The sequence below is a fragment of the Polyodon spathula genome, chromosome 2 (assembly GCF_017654505.1).
Source record: "Polyodon spathula isolate WHYD16114869_AA chromosome 2, ASM1765450v1, whole genome shotgun sequence".
Taxonomy (NCBI): Eukaryota; Metazoa; Chordata; class Actinopteri; order Acipenseriformes; family Polyodontidae; genus Polyodon; species Polyodon spathula.
In genome coordinates, this window is record NC_054535.1 from 98,931,907 (window position 1) to 98,954,601 (window position 22,695).

A 22,695-nucleotide genomic window follows, 5' to 3' on the forward strand; every position below is an offset into this window, starting at 1 on the left:
TCCTAAATTGATTAATTGCATCTTATAGATTCAATTAACTATTTTAGAACCTGCTTGGAATGGACATGGACTGGAATGCATCTCGAGGGCTGAAGTTTTGCACCCCGGCTCTAGTGGCATCCTCTAAATATGAACTATGTATGTTTTGCCTTTTAAAAAGACTTTCTGGGGTTATCACTGCCACTATTACATCATTCACATCATTACTGCATCACACATTGTCATGTTACTACATTTTAATGTGTATAAGAGTGAAAATCCCCTTTCACCTTGGGATGGGTATTGCATCAACAAGGTCTTGTCTTATACATTCAGAATGATCTTTTATCATTCTTTTCAGAAGCTTTGATTTTAAGGTTGAGCACATGTATAAACATGTACAGTTGCAGTATTGACACCCTGAACATGAAACAAGGTATCACTAATTTATCTATAGCGTACAGAAACCTATCAAGCTGTTCCATAGAGCTAATTCTCCAAATAAAAGTATTTTTTTTCTACAGAATCCTATGGAGCTGTTCAATAGAACCAGCTCTCTATGGATAATTTTTTTCTAATCTGTATAGAGTTGCTCCATAGGGCCAATTCTCCATTGAAATTCTAGTTTTTTTTTTTCTATAGAATTCTATAGAAAAATATCATAAGGCCTGTAAAATACAGAACTGTCAATCCTTACCTATTACCTGTAAGTGTTATGGGTTTTCACAATTTCTCAGATCTTATGGCAGCAAAATACAAACCTTACAGGTTTTAAGCGTCAGCATTTATTTTTTTAATTATCGAGGCAACCTTATGTGCGTTTTCTTGGTCTACTTGTAAGCACGTGAGAATCGCACGTTAAATTAGATTTAAGGATCAAGCAAGTGATAAACGTTTCTGGAAGCTTATCTGTAACCATATTGAAAATCAGAACCCGAGATAGCTTTGAAGTGCCATAAAATTAAAATATTTACAAAAAGAATTAAAAAAGAGGGGGCTGAACTTTACCCAAGAAATCGTGGGTGAAAAGTACCCTTTGTGCCTTGTATGCAATCGCAGTGTGAAAGTTTCTGCCAGTGGTCTATGCAAAGATTATTTATAACAACAACAAAAAAAAAAAATTAAAAAAGCAAATGCACTCCCCAAAAACTGCCCAGTGTCCTCCTAAAACAGCTCAACACCTTTGAATGCCGTCACAAAAGCAGAAGATATGTTTTGCCAATTTGACGGCGAATATAACTTGCCAGCGTCAATTGGTAATCATTTTTCGGATTTAGTGCCGTTGATGTTTACTGACAGCAGTATCGGCAAGAAATTCAAATGTAAACAAAGACAGCAGCTATTCGGCAGTCAAAGCAAGTCTGGCCGTTTTCTCTCGTCATGACCGATGAGAGTAATGACACACAAATGGAGAAGAAGCTAGCTATCCTGGTCTGATGTTTTAAAGAGGTACACGGAGCAAAGACAAGACTCCTGGACTTGCCTGTTCGCAGTGGTGGTACAGCAGCAGCTGTGAAGAAGACACTGAGGTAAGAAAAAAAAGTGTAGTTAATTAATATAAATATTCTAAACTACAAATACCCTGCACAGATGTTAGAAGGCAACAAAATATATTACATTAAATATAGCAGTGTTATGTTCTAGTTGTTTTAAAGCCCTGTTACTTTTTACATATGTTTTGTAACTTATTATACTGTATTTATGTTACTATTGTATAAACTGTATTCCTTTATGTTGTATTGGATTAAGGCATCAGGCAAATATATTAATAATAATGCAATAATAAAACATTATGTGCACTAATGCTGGTGTCTATTAATCAATAAATAAATGTGTGTTGTATGGAAAAGTATTTCAAATGCATTTGGAATATTTAGTCAAGTTTGTATTTAGTTTTGGTAGTGGAAGTATTCAGATTTGCATTTAGAATTTCAATAACAAGCAAAAATACATTTGAATGTTAATCTATTAAACTGTTTTAATATTAATTTCTTAAGCAGTTTGTTAATCAGTTACATCAGAATTTGATTAATTAAAACTGATTTTCCAGTCATTTTGCTTTCAGCAATCTTCAGATTCCAATGCAGAATGCCATGCCAATCTGATGGTTGACATATACTTTTCTTTAGCACAGGTAAGTAAGTAGACTTCCAGCTTTACCAAGCTCTGTGTATCCTTCCTGCTTGCTTGCTTTATATTTAATATTTTCCTCAGGCAAAATACTTTGCCGTTAGATTTTTCAGATTTATTTATTTATTTATTTATTTTATGGTTCTTTCGGATTAAACATTATATAGCCATTGCTCAAACATCTAATCTTTCTCTTTGGTCTGTTCCATTTTTCAGCTCCAAGAGAAGACTTCAAGCAGTTTCAAGTCTTCACTGATGTGGAGCAGTTTGAAATTCTCAAGCACTGCCAAACCCACTGGTTGTCCCTTCAGAGGGTGGCTGACAGGGTACTGAATCAGTACCCAGTCCTGAGAAGCTACTTTGCCAGCCACCCAGATGTGGGGAAGCCTGGCCGAGTCAAGAGGGTTGTCTGAAACAAGAGAAAGCCAGAGACAACGCTGACAAAGCTTACATTCCTTTTACTCAAGTGATAAATTTAACAAATTGTTCCAGGTAAGATTTTGTGCTTTAGTTTCATTGACTCAATATTTTCCAGGATGCAGACCAAAGAAGCTACAAACACATTTCCAATCAAGTCATGGCCCACTTTTTATTGCCTATTTATTTATTGCAATAGGTTTTTTTTATGTTTTGTTTTTCAGGCTGATGAGACAAAGATAGGTGCCATGCTCACAGAATGGTTCAGCTTGCTGAGAAAACTGATGTTGAAGTTTGTGCAGCTGATGTGTAGAAGAGGACTCCATTGACCCAGCAACAAAGGATACATTTTTCATGGAATATTGTGCCGTACATCCTAACAGATCTTTTGGACTTATTTAGAATAAATCATTTTTTAATCTATTTTTTTTAATTTGATCTTTTCTGTTACACTTTATTCACAAAGTGGCATTTTGGGTTGTCCATTTGTTCAGCACAGTGACACCCATGTTGCTTGTGTTACATGGGTAAAACAAAAAGAGAATTTGTGAACATGAAAGTGCTATGAGGAATCCTAGATCATCAGTAACAAGACATTTTAAATGAGCATGACATCTGCTCCCTTAGATTCTGTGGTATTGAATTGGTTAAGAATTCAAGGGTTGGTGATCGTGATGTAATATTGTTACAAAAAGAAGCGAAATGGACGTGTAGGTTTCAAACTGAATCTCTAGGAGGGTTAAATGAGGAACTTTCATTGGATCCATTTCTGTAATTGTATTGTTGCAAAATAATGAATTGTAAAATAAGTTATTGAAACAACTGTTGTATAATGTTTTATTGTAATGTTTAGTATGTTCCTTTTAAGAATGAATGAACCAACCACCCATTAACTAGATACAAATGTAATACATTTTGTTTGAATAGACACAGAGGAATCTAGCTCAATGAGCATCTGTGTTTGCGTGCCTGCTGTTTTAAAATTAAAAAAAGAAATAAACTTTACTTATAAAATTATGAAGTGTATGCAATTGCTTTATGTAACGTATGAGGTTTCAGTATGTAGTGTATATTAGATGTCAGTATGTAGTGTGAGATGTCAGTTTGAATTATATCCCTAAGGTGCCTCAAAATTAATGCAGCTTTTTAGACAGTAAATATCAAGAACAATAATATTTTTGCAAAAACCATGCAGCCTGCTCAATGCACCAATTCAAATGCAATATTCACAATAGATGTGTAAAGATTGAGGGATATACTGTTTGTTAGCAACAATATGATAATTATAGGGGCATGCTATAGACCACCAAATTCAGGCACCGAGCAAAATAATCTGTTATACAATGACATTAGAAATGCGTGCTGCAAAGAAGCCATATGAAATGGGGGATTTCAACTTCCCCCATATAAAATGGGAAAGCCTGGTGGGGAGCACAACAGACTAAATTGAAATGGTAGAAATGACTGCTTCCAAATGCAACATGCCAAGGCACCGACTAGAGGGATGCCTTAATTTAGTCTTTTCAAATAATGAAGACAGAGAACCATGGGCAAGCTCAGACCACAACATCGTCTCATTTGAAGTGCTTTTTAAAACCCCAAAAGTAATGACTAAAGCTAAGGTTTACAATTTTAGTAAGGGAACCTATGATGGAATGAAACAAAGACTAACAGAAGTAGATTGGAGTAAAATAGAGACAACATCCTTGGAAAAAAGGATGGCTGTTTTTTTTTTTTTAAATAGTACTAGAGGCACAAAACAATTGCATTCCAAAAGCAGACAAATCAAAATCTAAAACAAAATTGCCAAAATGGTTTAATAGATCAATTAAAAAACATATTCAGAGAAAAAAGGCACTTAACAGAGTGTTTAAAAAGGACCAAGAACAAAGTACACAGAAAGAGTACATGGAACTGCAAACACAAGTCAAAAAAGAAGTTAGAAAGGCCCAGAGAGAAATAGAAATGATCATTGCTAAGGGGGCTAAAACCAATTCCAAAATGTTTTTCCAATATTACAACAGCAAGAGAACATTCAAAAGAGGAGGTAAAATGTCCAAGAGACACAAATGGCCAAATCATAGATGAAGAGAAAAAAAATACCAAATATACTAAATGATTACTTTTCACAAGTTTTTACGAAGCAGGTTACAGGCAACATAACCCACATATCGACCTGTTCCTAACTTAAATAACTAGCAAATTTCAGCATTACAACAGCCAATCAAATCGTGTGAAAGCACACAGGGGTAGAGCTCATTTGCATACAAACTCCAGATTTAGCTGGACAGTTAAATATTTAGTAAATGTTAAATCTTGTTAAGAGATTTAAGATTGAGTTAAATATTCAGTAAATGTTAAATCTTGAGATGTAGTTAAATATGTAGCTGTAAAATCTAGTTAAAAGATTTAAGATTTAGTTAACTATTTAGCTAAATGTTAAATCTTGTAACTAGACTAAATTATATCTAAATACACACATTTAAAAAAATATATATTAATTTACTTTCACAACATTTATAAATCTGGGGAAAAATATGAGATTTAAGTTAAATTCAGGGGAAAAAAGACAACATGTTAAAATATTAACACTCTTGGTTTAAGCTGGGTGTCCCTCACACGCCCTGTGTGTGTTTTTAATCATCAAAATAAAGACTATCTTTATTATTTTTAATATTACTCTCTGGAGTCTTCTACCCCACTCTGGTCAACCTGTTTTATACAGCCTAGCTTCCTGTTTTATTAGAGGTGGTGGCACTTCGCGATACTGGGTTCACCTGTACTACTCATCCAGTGAGTCTGTGTAGCTCAGACTGCAGTAGTTTGGAAGTACGGTTCACTGCAGATGTGTAGTTGGCGTTATTTAACTTGTTTGTTTTCCAACGTAACACACATTCGAGTAAAACGTGATTCACATAGGTAATACAAACAACGGATATAAAAATAAGCTATTAATATAGATTATAATAATAAAACGGTGGAACAGTACCTGTGTACTGCAACCGAAATAACTGGTGTGGGGTGCGGGGACTCCGGTTACCTGACAAGTAGCAGAAGTCTAGAAAATATTAAATGTACAAAATCAAGCAGTCGGTCCGAGAGTGCAAAAGAGTCAATCACATTCTCTACAAAAATGCAGCGACTGCGATGCATTGCCAGTAGCGCTACAAAGCCCGTTTGTAAATTAGCAACAACACTGTATTAAACAAGTAATCTCTTACCTGAACTAGCTCCATTATTGATTCGTCAGAAGAGTCAGTCAGATTAGGCAAAACACATCAAAGCTTTCCACGTCTCTCTCGCTTATAACGCTGCCAGCTGCAAGTTGGTTACTTTTGCCCAGTTCCTTATTCGTGGCATAGTTGACAAAGCAACATGTGCTTTGTGTGTATTTTAACTCACTCACAGCTTGCTCAATTAATATATTGCTACTATTTAAAACATAATCTCTCTTTCAAGATAAAAAAACACGAAAATATTAATAAAATATTTGTATCAGCAGCATAACGATACCCCATATATTACCGGCTTATTTTGCCCCATTTACCCCCTTAGACGATTTGCTCACTAAATATCGAGGTATCCCTAGATAAGTTATCGTCTACATTGTGCAAAAATATTAAAGGTTAATTAGCAAGCTGTACACCACGAGCAGCAAAACCCCACCATGTAGCCCTTTATAACCAATACACAACGCACGGGGCACGTCTTTGGGTGCCCATTTACCTCCCTTTTTGCAGAGGGAGTGATAACTTATTTAGTGATACCTAGATATTTAGTGAGCAAAGCGTCTAAGGACAAAACAACCTGGTAATATATGTGGTACCGATACAAACTTTTTAAATTAATATTTTCGTTTTTCTTTTTAAAATTGTAACATTATATTAAGGTGTGTACGCGAGTTAAAAGACACAGAAAAAGGACAAGCTGCTTTGTCAACTATACCGAGAATAAGGAACCGGGAATAAGTATCCAATTTGCAGAGGTGGTTATTAGAGCAGCCATTTCAGCCGAAAAGTACGTTTCTGTTTTTTGTTGTCTACAGGGTCAGGCACTGGAAACACGCAAACGTACAAAATAAATCAACATATGTTATTCACACGCTGTCTTTTTGTTGTTTATTCACACTGTGCCCTTCATTTGATTCTGTCGTTTCTTCTGATGGCGATCGAGGGCATTTCCCCGACGATACTAGTAGCGGTGTTGTTACCAATAATCCATGTACTTAGAAACACAGGGGGTTCCAAATTAGACAGCTGACAATATCTTAGTCTATGGCTGTCTAATTTGGTATCCCCCGTGTTCATCACTGTAAATACACCCAACTTCACTCAAACCCTTTATGTGCGATAATGGGGCACTGTGCAAATCGAACATTTCTAGGCGCCCTACCGCCAGAGATGCACAGGGGATACCAAATAATACAGCCATAGACTATGCTATTGTCAGCTGTCTAATTTGGTATCCCCTGTGTTTCTCACTGTAAATGCCAATCGTGTGTGTGTACTGTATACAAAATAAATGAATTTGAAATCGGCACAATCGTTTATAAACGGGTAGGTCGCATTAAGCATTCATTACAAAGCTTATTTTAGCTGCCCCTGTCAGACTTTTTTTTTGTTTTGTTATGAAAACAAACCATAACTGATTATACACATCAAATAAATCATGACATTCCCGATTTCCTCGCAAATGTCCGGCGTTCCGATGAATAGGAAGAAAGTCCCAATATTTACACACACACACACATATATATTCTGCATAGCAGAGTTAGTGAAAACCACACGCTGTGCTCGTGCGGCTGACACATCTGCTGATCACTAATTTACCGGTTTTCCAGGTTATAAGGCAACAAAAGATGAACATTTTGAAAGGGGGTGTAGACTTTCTATAGGCACTGTATGTATGTATATAAGTCAAACGTTTATACCAGTGCTAAAAATATATATTATCTACTTATTTCCAAACTGGGGTGCCTTATCCTGGGAATTCAACAAACAAAATACCTGACTGTGGAAAACCATAGACAGAGGGGAAAAAAAAAAAAAAAAAAAAACAGCATCTCCCTTGGATAAATCTAGATCCATACTCAGTTCCAAGGAAGTTGCCAGTTTTTTTTTCCCTGTCTATAGTTTCTCATTCTAGTATTTTTTTTTTTTGTGTGTGTGTGTATATATATATATATATATATATATATATATATATATATATATATATATTATATATATATATATATATATATATATATATATATATATATATATATATATATATATATATATATATATACACACACACACACACACACACACAAATAAAAAAAAATCACAAGTTATGTCAAGCTGTTTTTGTGAAATTATGTTTAAAACATAATGCCTCCAAAGACAAAATTGTGTTACACATTTGCCACTGCTTCTATTTGAATAATAGCCCCTTTTGGTTTCCAGGAGCATTGTACAGATTTGCATGCAGTAATCAAATTTACAGTAGTGCTGCCGTTGATGACATTATGAGTGTTTAATAGAATAAGGTACACTGTTTGATCAGGTTCGATTTGCATTTAATCAACCCTCCCTGTTCTCTTACCTTGCCAAAAAAAACCAAACAAACACAGTCAAATCAGTATCTTTCTCAGACACAAGCAGGTAATACCTACAGGTTCCCCATTCCTCACCTGTGGAGTCATACCAGAGTATGCTTTTTTCCTTACTATGTTCATCTACCTACATGTTTCACTTAAAGTCTTCTCCACATTACTAAACAGATTTTGGAGTCAGCATTTAAACAAACATGTTCTCCAACCTTCTCAAACGCTGGTGTCAGTGTTGTGTTTCATTGGCTGGTCAGCATATTAAAACACATGACTGCATATTAATTGTATGCTCCAAGTTCAGCTTTATTATGATGAACATATTCTAGATGCATGGGTCTTTTAATAAAACTTGTGTGAAAATAATACATTTTATATGCATCTGTTCACAGCATAGGCCCAGTAAAAACTATTGTAAAAAAAAAAAAAAGAAACCCTATTAAATGAGGCAGTGATCCAGCTGTGGGAGGCACTTGTTACTAATAATTATGCAACATTCACAGTGACCAAAATAAAATCAACTGCTAGGTGCACAGTAAGCCAACAGCTTCCTACATCCAATGCGACAATTTTTGAATATTAGAATGCATTTTGTTTTTCAGAAGTAACTTGTTTGCAAGAATCTTTTCATGTTTGTTGTTGTTCAGGCATCCAATTAAAACAATATTTATTTACTCGTCAGTTTGTGTGTACAAAAATTTCAAATCCATTTGTTGATTTACTTTTATTTTCAACAAAGGGGGAGATATCTGGGAGTCAGACTGATGGTCTCTCTTAAGACTCACCCTTTTGGAAAACAAAGGAATTACTGTGTGAAACTGGACCATCTCCTTCAGGCTGGGCACCCCCTTCCACAAGTCACCGTCAGTTCTGCAGTTCTGAGACTGTTCTAAGACTGACAGCTAGTATGGCAAGCTAAATTATTTAGAGATACAAATGCATTTCAAGAAATCTTAAATTGAACTGCACATCTCCAACTCATTTTGATACCTCAAATTGATTTCCTGTGAAAATGCTGTTTTGAATGGACTTCTCACCCATTTTAAAGATACCTCAACATAGACAGTTAGTCAATTTGAGACCAAATCAATTTAGAGATCTCACATTCAATTTGAGAGATCAAATTGTATTTGAGAGATCTTAAATTCAGGAATGATCTGAGATAATTTATCTCAAATTCAAGATCACTGAATTTCAGATATCTTGAATTGAATTTCAAGATTAGTTTGAGATCAAGTTAGTTTGAGATCTGCAATTCAATCTAAGATATCTTGAAATGCATTTCGAGATATCTCTAAATGATAATTTGGCTTGCTAGACAGTTTGAGTTTTCAGATGCGCAGAGATGGCCACCTTTAATATTAGAACCAATTATAAACAGCCTGAATAAACAGTTACTATACCTGTCTAAAACAATGCTATTCAATCCCTTTTGTGACCAGTTAATTCAATTTACACCTTTTTATTTTGTTAGTTTTTTACTTCCACTCTTTACACAGAGGTTTGCCTTTTTGATACATTAAATAATCTGGTTTAGTAAAAAAAAAAAAAAAAAAAAAAAAATACAGGTACTGGTAAAAAAAAAAAAAAAACAACTATGTTTTGATCAAGGTGTATACTATTTTTTAAATACAAATTGTTTTATACTGTATACAATTCTTGACCACTTCAAACATAAAAAAAGAACAATGTACAAATATGTACAGTTGGTACTACCGCATTGTTAAATAAAAGTTACAAGTTACTGGTTTTACATTTATCCCTGGGACTTCAAAGAAACAATGAAAATCACCGTGGTTACTTACCATTCTTCTTGAGTTTTAACGTGTTCTTTCAGTGTGAAACATTGCCCGTGAGTGATGGTGGGTTCTGAAATTAACGATCCAGCAGTTTTAACTTCCCTTTCTGAATACGAGGCTTCTTTTTTAAGGCCACCACAGGAAACCATATCAGCATATTGATTGTTTTGTATTTGCCTATTGCAGACTGTAGACTGATTCTTTCCATCACTGAAAAATATGATGGAGTATTAACCCATTGTGTGCCTGTGACACAGCTGGCTGAGTGGTGACGTCAGGCCAGAAAGAAACACACACACAATACTGAGGTGAAATGATGAAGTCGCTTGCTTGCGCCGGTTTATTGTAAATAAAAAGGTTGAAAAAAACAGAACACAGACTGAACAAATAAATCGGCGCGGTGGCCAAAGTAAATAGATGAACAAAACTAACAGAACCGAGGACGAACAGAGAAACATGTACTGTGGGGGAGCTTCCAGCATGCTGTAGCAATTGTTAGATTTAAATTAAAAAATCTCAATCTCTCTCCTTACGAACACACAACCCCGAGTGGGTGAAAACATGCTGCTGTTATGCAGCTGTACCGAGACTCGATTGCTTATCAGTCATTCAATTGGAGTCTCAGTACAACTGCACGTGAATTAATTTCATGCAATTCCCCGTGCTCACATATTACATTTTACCTGCACGTGAAGTGCTGTGCAATCCTCGTGCCTAAATACAAGTATACATTTTAAATCACTCGTGTTACACAGACCCATTTATATCCCGTGTACCAATGACTATACACCAACATTAACACAACACGCAACATATAAATATGCACAGGGGCAGGCACAATATATATGATTTACTGCCATAATATGTTGAAATATCATCAGAGAAGACACATATAATTTCCACATCATGTTGACGAATATGTACCAGTCTGTGGCAGGAAATGGTGTTGCAGTGACTCGAAGAACCAGAAGAAAGCACACGTAGGTCAGGCAGCTGCAGCTCCAACAAAAAGACGCGGCGTGCACAGTTTTTATTTTAAATACAAAAATAAATAAAATGTTTAAACAAAAATAAACACTTGCTCACAGAGGACAGAAAGTAAATAATTAAACAAAAATAATCACGAACACCAATAATTAGTTAAGGTCCGGCTGGGCAGTCGCCTTCACGGATCCTTGATCTGCTGTTTTTAAATATATTTCTCTCCTCTCGCTCTCCAGTTCCTCCTCCAAACACCCACCCCGAGTGTAGAGAGCTGCAGGTATTTATACAGGTGAACATCGCCCGATTAGCAACACATTAATCACTTAATTAATTTGGGAGATGGCCACCTTCTGCACGGGTTTTATAATGTGGATGGGGCTTCCCCTCCACTCTGCAAAACAATAACAATAACAGACACACACACAAAATTAAATATATGGTAACAGAATAATGTGTTATACCTTTGCTATTGGTTAATTGTCAGAGAAAGAGATTGCCACCACTAACCTTCGACCAGACATTATCTTGTGGTCTGGATCAGCATGCCTTGTCCATCTGGTAGAGTTAACAGTGCCATGGGAGGATACTGTGGGTGAGGCGTGTGAGAGGAAGAAACTTTGGTATGCTCAACTAGCTGCTGAAACGGAACAGCGAGGATGGTGAGTCCGAGTTTACCCAGTGGAGGCGGGTTGTCGAGGATTTGTGGCACACTCTACAACCCGGTTTCTCAGAGATGTCGGGTTCAGTGGTCAAGACTTGTGTTGCACAGTGAAGAACTTATCTGAAACAGTAGAAAGGAGCAGCAACTGGCTGTGGTTGAGACAGAAAGATTCTGGATGGGGATCTCAAGCACAACAGAAAGAAAGCAGCGCTGATGTACAGGAAAGTAAGCTGGGCTGAGCTGAGTGGGGGATGGAGGGGGGTGATGCTGGGATGCCAGAATCACTGTTGAGCTGTCTTGAGGTGTCGTGGACTAGTCAACAAAACACAGAGGATGGAAGGTGCCCACTTGAAGACCCCAGAGATGTACCCTACTTAGTTCAATCCAGACGGTTGTCATTTTGATGCGTTGGGGAGACCGCACTGGGTTGATCCCCGGAGCCAGCATCATAACCGTTGTGTGTGCTGATGCGCTGGGGAGGCAAAATGAGCTGATCCCTGGAGCCAGCATTACACTTCGGCAATCAACACCAGACAGAAGGATATCTACATCATCAGATGGAAAACAATGCAAATGGATGGAGATGCAGATAGATCACATTAGTTTACTGCAAAGCTACGTCTTAGTTGGTGCTTATCTTGGCGAGAGCCAAGTTCAAATCAGTATGAAGTTCAACATCTACTCTCATATAATGGAAATCAAATCATATTACAAAAGCAAAGCAACCCCATATAATCATTGAAAAGTGGATGGTACAGTATTACCTGTCTTAGTGTAGAGATTGCTGTTGAGAATGCTAGGTAAAGAGGCTGTACAAAAAAATCCAATATGTCTGTGGCAGGCTGGCTGGCTGGTGTCACGCCTCTCTACTCCTGTTCTCCACTCCTGAACAGTCCAACCACATTCCGCCAAAGCTACAGGTCTTTTATATTGTGGCAGAGGGGTCAACTGGCTATTAATTACCTAATTTACCCCTCAAGCAAGGAACATTCTGCCTTTAAAGTTTAAGAAATAAGATCAAGCTGCAGTGACATGCACAGGAGGGAAGGGCTGGGTGAGCTTAAGCCCCTGCCTTCCTGCCCTGGGGATACAGAATGGATAGATGATGCTGCCTGTGTTATTTCATATCCCCTAGGAATTGAGGCAGTGAAGCTCAGAATCATAACATTCACACAGTACCTTTGTTTTAACCACAGAAACACATTTTGAATGACGATGCATGTATTTACAAAAATAAAACAGGATAGACAAGAAACGGGATCAGAGTGCTGTCTGTAACGCAAAAAGCCAATCTCACACTATTTTGGTAATATAATAATGAGATAGCTAGCTAGAAACTGTTTATATGCCAGTAACACACATACAGTATAGAAAATTTGCCTTTCTAGACAGTCCTTTATATGGACAACAAAATAATACTTAACATGAGTATGTTTCCATAAGAATTGGTTCAAGAAAGAGGTTTTGAAAATGACTACAACCTTTTTCCTGAAAGTAAATTGTGAAGTAGTATGCAGAGTAATTGTGCTGTTTCTTACAGTACTGAATGACCGTTGAGCCTTTTAGTAGAGCAAACTAGTAAGTAATACAGTTATTAACTGAGGTACCTGAAAAAAAGATTCCCTGAACTCCCAAGTCTCAACAGCAGCTGGTAAATAAGAGCAGGCATGCTTTGTTAGGAACTGTAAATGTGCCTGTTAAGAACATGAAGGTAGATTCTTAAAAAGTATGTGTATGATTTTTTTAAATTTTTTTATTCAGTATGGTTCAGTTCATTTGGAGAGCAGATATCCAATTCAGTATTCCCATACATGCTTTGTGATTACCATAATATCCATGCATTTATAATATCATAATTTATATTATATACCATAATATAAATTTATATACCATAATATCCATGCAATAACTTCATGCTGATTTGAACTCGGCTCTCGCCAAGATAAGCACCAACTAAGACGTAGCTTTGCAGTAAACTAATGTGATCCATCTGCATCTCCATCAATTTTTGTTGTTTTCCATCTGATGATGTAGATATCCCTCTGTCTGGTGTGGATTGCCGAAGTGTAATGCTGGCTCCAGGGATCAGCTCATTTTGCCTCCCCAGCGCATCAGCACACACAACGGCTGCAATGCTGGCTCTGGGGATCAACCCAGTGCGGTCTCCCCAGCGCATCAGCATGACAACCGTCTGGATTGAGCTAAGTAGGGTACATCTCTGGGGTCTTCAAGTGGGCACCTTCCATCCTCTGTGTTTCGTTGAGTAGCCCACGACACCTCAAGAGGGCTCAACAGTGATTCTGGCATCCCAGCATCACCCCCCTCCATCCCCCACTCAGCTCAGCCCAGCTTACTTTCCTGTACATCAGCGTTGCTTTCTTTCTATTGTGCTTGAGATCCCCATCCAGAATCTTTTCCTCTCAACCACAGCCAGTTGCTGCTCCTTTCTGCTGCTTCAGATAAGTTTTTCACTGTGTGACGCAACTCTTGGCCACTGAACCCGACGTCTCTGAGAAACCAGGTTGTAGAGTGTGCCACAAATCCTCGACAACCCACCTCCATCCTTGCCCATTCGCTTCAGCAGCTAGTTGAGCATACCAAAGTTTCTTTCTCTCATATGCCTCATCCACAGCATCTTCCCATGGCACTGTTAACTCTACCAGATGAACAAGGCATGCTGATCCAGACCACAAGACGATGTCTGGTCGAAGGCTGGTGGTGGCAATCTCAGTTGGAAAAATAAGCCATTAACCAACATCTGTCAGCATCTTCCAGTCTCTAGCAGCTTCCAGTTGTCCTGGGTGAGGCTTGGTTTTAACACCTTTTCTTGGTGGTTGCTCTCTTGGAGGAAGAAATGTTGTCTTTTGTGTATAATGCTTTGATGGAACTGGTGGCAACTTATTGGTCAGGTTATGCTTGTCTTCCAATGCTAAGGTCAAACATCTCAGAACCTGGTCATGGTGCCAAGTAAACCGTCCTTGGCTAAGACCCACCTTACATCCTGTTAAAATGTGCCTTAATGTTGCAGGTGATGAACACAAAGGACATGAGGGATCCTCACCCACCCAGAGGTTTCGGTTCTGTGGTGATGGGAGAACGTCATATGCTGATCTGATGTGGAAGCTTCTCAACTGTTGTCAAGGAAACCTCGTACACAGTCAGTGGCCACAGCAGTTTTGGCAGTAGACCAAACTGAAAGCACCAGAGTTTCAGTTTGCCTGGTAAAGCGCTGCTGTCTATGGAAGGGTGTGGGTACTCACTGACACGGGAGACAGAAGAGTGTATTTGGAAGCACCGCACAGGTGTCTGTTTTCATTTTCTGGGTGCAATGATTTATTTTAGCCCATGGAGGGCGCTGCTGTCACAATCTTATATTATCTTATATAATCATAATCTTATACAGTGTAATGTTTACAGGGCCAGCAATCCCCCAAGGTCCGCCTCTCAGCCACTCAGAGAGAGAGAGCCACACACCCTCTCTCCCACCTCTCCGTGTCACTACCATGACTGACAGGCGAATATTGTAAGGCTGCTGCCCTCTTCTTGCAGCACTATGAATGCGTCCGGAGAGTCAGCGTAGATCTCCCATTACAGCTAGTATAAAACATTAAGAAAGGAATGCGATCAGGAACAGGCATGCAATTGTGTAGTGTGAAAGAGTAAAGAAAAAGGAACAAGAATGAAACAGAAGTACTTTAACTGTTTTCTGTGTGGCCTAGACAATCATAGCTATTACTCTTCATTGAGAAGTGAGGTAGATCTATTTCATCAGTTAACAAAAAACAATTGCATGCCTGTTCAATTTCAAATTCATTTTTATTAAAATTATTCATTAACACTTGATGCCTGTTGATCACATGATTAGAAGGGAACAGCATAAATAAGGAGGTTATCCATAATAACTTCCCTTCTAAGAGGAGATCCGAGGGGAGATCCAAGGAGCACATTGCCAGGACAGAGCCACCACTCGGTGTCTTCTGGCATTGTCTGGACACTCGCACCAGCTGGTACCGATCTCGGACTGGGTGCACCTTGAGCATATGTACCCAGGCCTGAAGAGGGCGCATTCTTAGCAGCCCTAATGGAAGGATTCTTGAGACGGCTGCCATCCACCCCAACAACCTTTGATATACTTTGACCTGTAAGACAGCGTCCTCTCCAGCGACAGAATCCTGTCTTCCGACAGTCAGGAAAGCATGCTCTCAGAGTTCAATTTGATCCCCAGGAACACTGTGGACTGAGACGGTACGAAGTTGCTCTTCTGTTGATGTACTGACAGCCTTAACTTCACATGATCTATAACCTGTGTTTTGGAATGTGCGCAAACTAGCCAATCGTCCAGATAGTTCAGATCTGAATACCGCACAGTCTGAGTGGAGCCAGTGCTGCATCCACACACTTTGAAAAATGTGCAGGGCGCCAGCAAGAGTCCAGATGGCAGCACGCTAAATTCATACAAAGTGTGGACACTTTCTGTGCATGGGACGGATCAGGACATGCAAGTAGGCGTCTTGCAGGTCGATCGATATGAACCAGTCGCCCGACTGGACAGACTGGAGGATACGCCGTGCTGTCAACATGTTGAACTTCCTCTGTTTGAGGAACAAATTGAGGACCCTGAGGTCCAGAATAGGTTTAAAACCACCGTCCCTCTTGGGCACCAGGAAGTACCTGGAGTAAAAGCCGTTGAGGGCATTGCTTGGATCTATCAAGCATACAGCGTTCTTCTGTTGAAGATTGGCGATCTCCTGTTGAAGGAGTATCGCTTTCGCTGGTTCGACGGTGGTAAGGAGCACATCCTTGATGGGTGGCGAACCTAACCGGAATTGTAGAACGTATCAGTTTCTCATTGTCAATAGCACCCAGGAGTCCTGGGTGCAGTCTTGCCATGGGTCGTTGCCTTTGGTCAGTCCAGTTGTGAGGGGGGTTGGTGGCAGTCGGGGCCCCTCAGGGGCGGTTTCCCTTGGGCTTAGGAGGGGACGGGTCTTTCTTATGCCCCGGCCTCGGTCTCCAGCAAGAAAACCAGTTACCCCTGGTCGGCGGTGGTCCCTTGCCACCAGCTCTGCCTCTGCCTGCTTGTCTGTTTTGGGGTGGCGGGCAATGTTCAGGCCCTGTTGTCCCTGCAGGATGTGAATTCCACCTTGGGCAATGGCGGTAGGCAGGAAGGCGTGAGAACTTGGAAGCGACCTCCGTGGCCTTGTGGGACCTTTCAAGGCTCACATCAATAGTCGCTCCGAACGCCTGGCCAGTGTAATAGGGGCATCTAGTAGTGCTACCTTCTCGGTCTCGACAACCTTGGCCTGTGTTAGCCAGAGGTGTCTGCACGCGGCTACCAGCGCTCTAGAGACCTGCATGATGCCTGACCGAACTGACCCCCATTTGGTCGGTCATCTCTCATGTTACCGCCAGTAACTCCTGTGTCTACAGGACCAGTATAGCCATTGCATTGGCTGCCCTGGCTGATAGTGCCACTGACACATATGCTTTTTTAAGCATGGCGTCAGTTATTCTGCATGGTTTGGATGGGCAGGTCAAGTCTTTGTCCTCTCTGGTGAAGGTGGATCCCTGCACCAGTACTGTGACTGTGTTCCCGATGGTGGGAAACGTGCCTAAGCCTGCTTCTTGGGCTCCTGCAGTGTGTAGCAGGGCCTCTGCTGTTCTAGAGGCTGAGGGGGTGGAGGCTGGGTTACTCCAGGACAAGTGAACCAGCTCGAGGAAATCCTGGCACAAGGGGAGGGCATGCTGTGGGTACCCCCTTTATGTAGGAAGCGGTTCCCCTTTTCCTCCTGTTCTGCTGGCCAGGGGACGTCCATGGCTGCAGCTGCACGCTGCATGAGTGCCCGGAACTCTTCCTTTTGCGACGTATGTGGCAAGGAAGGTAAGGAGCCCCCCCCTCCCACTATGGCTTGCCTGACGAGAATTAGGTAGGAGCACTGTCAAAAACACTCAGAAGCATAATTCTACCGTGTTTTAAATACATTTGACGGTAAAAAAAAAACAACAAATCAGCCAAATTTGTGCAAAGAAAACACAAAGCAATCTATGACCTGTCTCAGTGAAGTGAGAGAGAAAATGGCGATGTGCTACAGTGAGGACGTCCCTCTTCAGCAGGAGGTGGGAGGGACTTTCCCCTCACAGCAGGGCCCTGATAGGGCAGCTTTTTTATATATGCTCAGTGATTGGCAGTCAGAGATGGCTCTTCCCATTCGGTAATAGTTGTCATTCAATTGAAAAGGAACTAACGTTCCTCTCTTTCTCTCTCTCTCTCTCTATATATATTATCTCAAACACACGTAATGTGTATGTTCTTAATTATTTATACGATTCTAGACATCACAGCACAAGGCATAGATATCATTAATTATCACATTACTCGCCAAGTTTTAAAATACAAAAAGTAAATTTGGTTACTTTCAAATCAGCACAATCGTTTATAAACAAGTAGGTCGCATAATTAAATACGGTATTGTGTAGTTTCTCGTTGCATTCCCTTCAGAAACTGTTCCTTTGCCTATTGTTTCAAAATAGGTGTCACTGCCTTAAAAATTGAGTAACTGTGTCTATAAACGCTTTCCCAATCACCTTTTCACTCGGGTGTACTAATTGCCCGTATGAAAATTATTTAAAACGCGAGAGTGGAACGCATCCGGATGTTAGGACAGAACTTGACTCCCTCCGCGTAAGGAAAAGTAAAATGGTAAGTGTTGCATAGATATTGGCTTGGCGTGCGTGTTTGAAAATAAAAAATAAATAAAAATAAGTATTTGCTCTGCCAGTTGCACATACGTAAACTTGCAACTATGCACTACTAGACAGTATCATACATTCTTTATCTTATGCTTAAGAAAAAAGAAAAAAGAAATAAATACTGATTGTTCGGCGTCCCGTTTCATCCCGTCTTCATCATAAAGTTGCTGTGAACTGACCGGAGGCACACACTTCAAAGCGTGTTGTGTTTTGTTCCACGGGGTTCCCAAAAACAAATTAAGTAGTTTCAATATGTTAAACTCCGTCATAACTAACCTTGCATTGACCCCCGATCTTGCTTCTCTCCAGAGGGAGTGCATTTCTGTCCATATTGGCCAAGCTGGAGTCCAGATGGGCAATGGCTGCTGGGAACTGTACTGTCTGGAACATGGCATCCTGCCTGATGGAACTGTTGCTGATCCAAATAGTCCTGCCATAGCGGACTCCTCCTTTGGGACCTTCTTCAGTGAGACTGGATCAGGAAAGCATGTACCCAGAGCTGTGTTTGTAGACCTGGAGCCCACTGTCATAGGTAAGGACACTGGTATGATGCATTTTTTTTCTGCAGCTGCATAAGTTTGTTGCAGCTTTTTCATAACATTCGTTCAATATATATATATATATATCAATAGGGCAAGCAATAGATATATCTAGATATATGTGTAATATATAATATATATTTTTGTAATAAAAACTAGACTTATCTGAATCACATCACACTAAATATTACCATTTAGACGGTAAATCTGCACAAAATTTCAGTTACGTTCCATCATTAGTTTTATGCAATGTAGTAATGAAAATATATACACCCTCTTCTTGGATTAAACGCACTTGTGCGTCGAACATGTCAGCGTATTTTCGTCAGAACGACCATAAAGGGTCTTGCTACATGCATCCCACATAAATTACGTAAAGGCGTTGTTTTTTATGTTTTTCCTTGTATACATACATACATACATACATACATACATACATACATATATATATATATATATATATATATATATATATATATATATATATATATATATATATATATATATATATATATATATACACACACACATGTATATGTGTGTGTGTGTATATATATAATATATATTATGTGTGTGTGTTTGTACAACTTTCAGAAGTGGAGTCATGTGAGGTGGTTGTATTCATTTAAATCCAGTGGTACCGGGGTCTTTCTAAAAGGGTCCTGGGGTGGGGATGGAAGGGCACGTAGCTTTGCTCTTGAAACAAATTACTCTGTTGTAAAGACACACAACTGGTTGGTTAACTGTAGTGTACAGGCTTTGTCAATGCCACTTGTACAATTTGATGTTCACACATGTTAGTTTGTGTGTTTGTTTTTCCTAAAAAAAATAATAAAATGCACAGTGTGTCACTGGCAACAAAAGTTATGTAGAACATTTAGCGTCAATTGTCAGATGTTTCTGAATATGGAGGAAGCAGTGGTTTTAAACGCTATTAAATCCAACTCCTGGATGAAAAACTTACGACATTGGGATAGCAAGGTGGGTTCTTGTATGATATATGACCAGTGCCTTGTTTCATGTTGGATGCAGAGTATAAACACAACTGAACATTGTGCTAATAGAAGCACGTTTTTCCCCCACTGTGCTCATGTTTCTTTTGTCAAAGTGAGGGGGCCATGGCATTAATATTATAACAATGATGTTTTTCTACTCTAGGGGAATTTTACAATTGTTTTTCGTACCAGCAGGCAATTGGACCCAATTTGCTCACTTAACAGTGATGTTATTTCGTGGAACAGGGTTACGATTTATCCCAATGCTTCCAAGTAGGAGTATAAAGGGATCTTATGTCAGAAGTGTGTAAAAAAAAAAAAAAAAAAAAAAAAAAAAAATAAAATATTTTCAGCTTTACCTGAAACTGTGCACTCTGCTAGACATTTGACTGTGCTGTGTAGCTGAAATCACTATGTTTGTAGGTCTGAAATGTCAAGGGATTCCTAAAATAAACAGTAACTGTTCAAATTAACCTTTGCTTTGAGTTTGCCTCCTTTTGATTCATGTAAGGGTCGAACCCTCTGAAGCTTCATTCCCATCACTAGTTGATTGTAATTTAGAAAGTTCTTGTCCTTTTTCAAAACTGACACACTCATCTAAACTTTCTCTTCCCAGATGAGGTCAGGAATGGCACTTACTGCCAGCTCTACCACCCAGCACAGTTGATATCTGGGAAGGAGGATGCAGCCAACAACTATGCGCGTGGCCACTACACCATAGGGAAGGAAACCATTGATCCTGTAATGGACAGAATTCGTAAAATAGTAAGTGATTTTATTTATTTTTTCTCCTGAAAGTCTTGATGTAGATTTCCATATTTACAGGATGTATGAAATCCTTCAGCAGTGTGTGCTGGTATATATGACTAATTTATAACCCAGCCTTATTTGTTTAACTCTCCAATTAGATTTGCCAAATTTGTAGTTCTGGACTTTCTAGTTTTAAAACGGCCACGTGCTTTGACATGCCCAGTTCTAGAACATTTTAAAAGTCTTGGATTAAAAAGGTTTACTTTTAACCCTCTCTCAAACAGTGGAGAAAATATTTAACGTTGTACCTAGATAGAATTTAATAGTGTGTGTGTGAAATATATTGCAGAGCTATTTCTTGATATCATAAAACCTGTTAATTGTGCAATGAGTTGCAGGGGCTTTTTTCTACTTCATGGTGATTTCTGAACCAAGGAAAATCTCTGCAAATGACTGGTGTCACTCATACCTGCTGCTTTCCTATTGTTGCCTTTGGATACTAGTATCCACACTCAATCACGGCGTGTCATCAGTTCAGCCGGTGAGAAAAGGACTCCAACTGAATGTGGCAAAACCTGTTGTGTAATTAATCAAAGATTTGCCACATCAACTCATTCCTTCACCATATTTGAACCTTGAATATATAGAGTATGTAAAACATAGTGTGTTAATTGTCCATGTGTGCATGAAAGGCTAACTATCCCATTGCTTTCACATCTCTATTTTCAGGCTGACCAGTGCACAGGACTTCAGGGATTCTTGATTTTCCACAGCTTTGGCGGTGGTACTGGGTCTGGATTCACATCCCTGTTGATGGAACGCCTCTCTGTGGATTATGGGAAGAAGTCCAAGCTTGAGTTTGCAGTCTACCCTGCTCCACGTGTTTCCACTGCGGTGGTGGAACCCTACAACTCAATTCTGACAACCCACACCACATTGGAGCATTCGGACTGTGCCTTTATGGTAGACAACGAGGCCGTATTTGATATCTGCAACCGCAACCTGGATGTAGAGCGTCCGTCCTACACCAATCTAAACCGCCTAATTGCTCAGATTGTGTCGTCCACTACTGCCTCTCTACGGTTTGACGGGGCCATGAATGTTGACCTAACAGAATTCCAGACCAACCTGGTTCCCTATCCCAGAATCCATTTCCCTTTGGTCACCTATGCTCCCATCATATCTGCTGAGAGAGCCTACCATGAACAGATGTCTGTGCCAGAGATCACAAATGCCTGCTTTGAGCCCTCCAACCAGATGGTGAAGTGTGACCCGAGGCGTGGGAAATACATGGCCTGCTGTCTGCTGTATCGTGGGGATGTGGTACCAAAGGATGTGAATGCAGCCATTGCTGATATTAAAACCCGGCGCTCAATCCAGTTTGTTGACTGGTGCCCCACTGGCTTCAAGGTGGGTATCAATTACCAGCCGCCCACTGTGGTGCCCGGCGGAGACCTAGCGAAGGTCCAGCGGGCCGTGTGCATGCTGAGCAACACCACGGCTATTGCAGAGGCCTGGAGCCGCCTGGACCACAAGTTTGACCTGATGTATGCAAAGAGGGCCTTTGTTCACTGGTATGTGGGGGAAGGTATGGAGGAAGGGGAGTTTTCAGAGGCCAGGGAAGATATGGCTGCTTTGGAAAAGGATTATGAAGAAGTGGGAGCTGACTCTGCAGATGGGTTGGATGAGGACGAATATTAACCTCTGGAAACCATTCCATCAAAATGTAAAAATGTGTTTAATGAGAATGTAAAGTCTACCCATCGCACACTTTGTATTCCTAATAAATATGCACTGTACATTAAGTTTGTGTGTGCAGCTGTACTTGAATAATAGTTTAAAAAAAAAAAATAATAATAGCACCACATTCTTGAATTGTTGGACCTACAAGCCAAACGCATGAGCCATTACCTTTCATTGCATATCATTAATCTCTAAGTAACCCCAAAGACACAATTAATTCTCTTAATATCCACTATCCTCTGAGGAGCGAAAAATGTGAAAAAGCAAGTCCACAAGCTTTTTAAAAACTATTAACAATATATTCATAAGGGAACTGGAATTAATACACTGGGCCACAATCGGACAATAAATGGGCCACGGG

At 39.6% G+C, this 22,695-nt stretch overlaps 2 protein-coding genes across 4 annotated transcripts in view; one reads left to right on the forward strand and one right to left on the reverse strand.

Annotated features, from left to right (window-relative positions):
- Positions 1–9,996, reverse strand: part of LOC121304936 (FYN-binding protein 1-like) — a 53,815-nt gene extending 43,819 nt beyond the window's left edge. Inside the window, exon 1 of one of the 3 annotated variants that reach the window (XM_041236392.1) lies at positions 9,922–9,996. In XM_041236392.1, coding sequence (XP_041092326.1) covers positions 9,922–9,924 — 3 coding nt within the window. In that variant the 5' untranslated portion in view covers positions 9,925–9,996. Of the gene's footprint in view, positions 1–5,747; positions 5,815–9,921 lie in introns of those variants that run through there. The other 2 variants (XM_041236382.1, XM_041236415.1) reach the window with 2 other exon arrangements.
- An 8,452-nt stretch (positions 9,997–18,448) lies between these two features.
- On the forward strand, positions 18,449–22,368 carry LOC121304966 (tubulin alpha-8 chain-like). Its single transcript, XM_041236425.1, has 3 exons — positions 18,449–18,839; positions 20,458–20,606; positions 21,321–22,368. The coding sequence occupies exons 1-3, from the start codon at positions 18,560–18,562 to the stop codon at positions 22,290–22,292; spliced, it is 1,401 nt and encodes a 466-aa protein (XP_041092359.1). The 5' UTR covers positions 18,449–18,559; the 3' UTR covers positions 22,293–22,368.
- Positions 22,369–22,695: the final 327 nt, after the last annotated feature.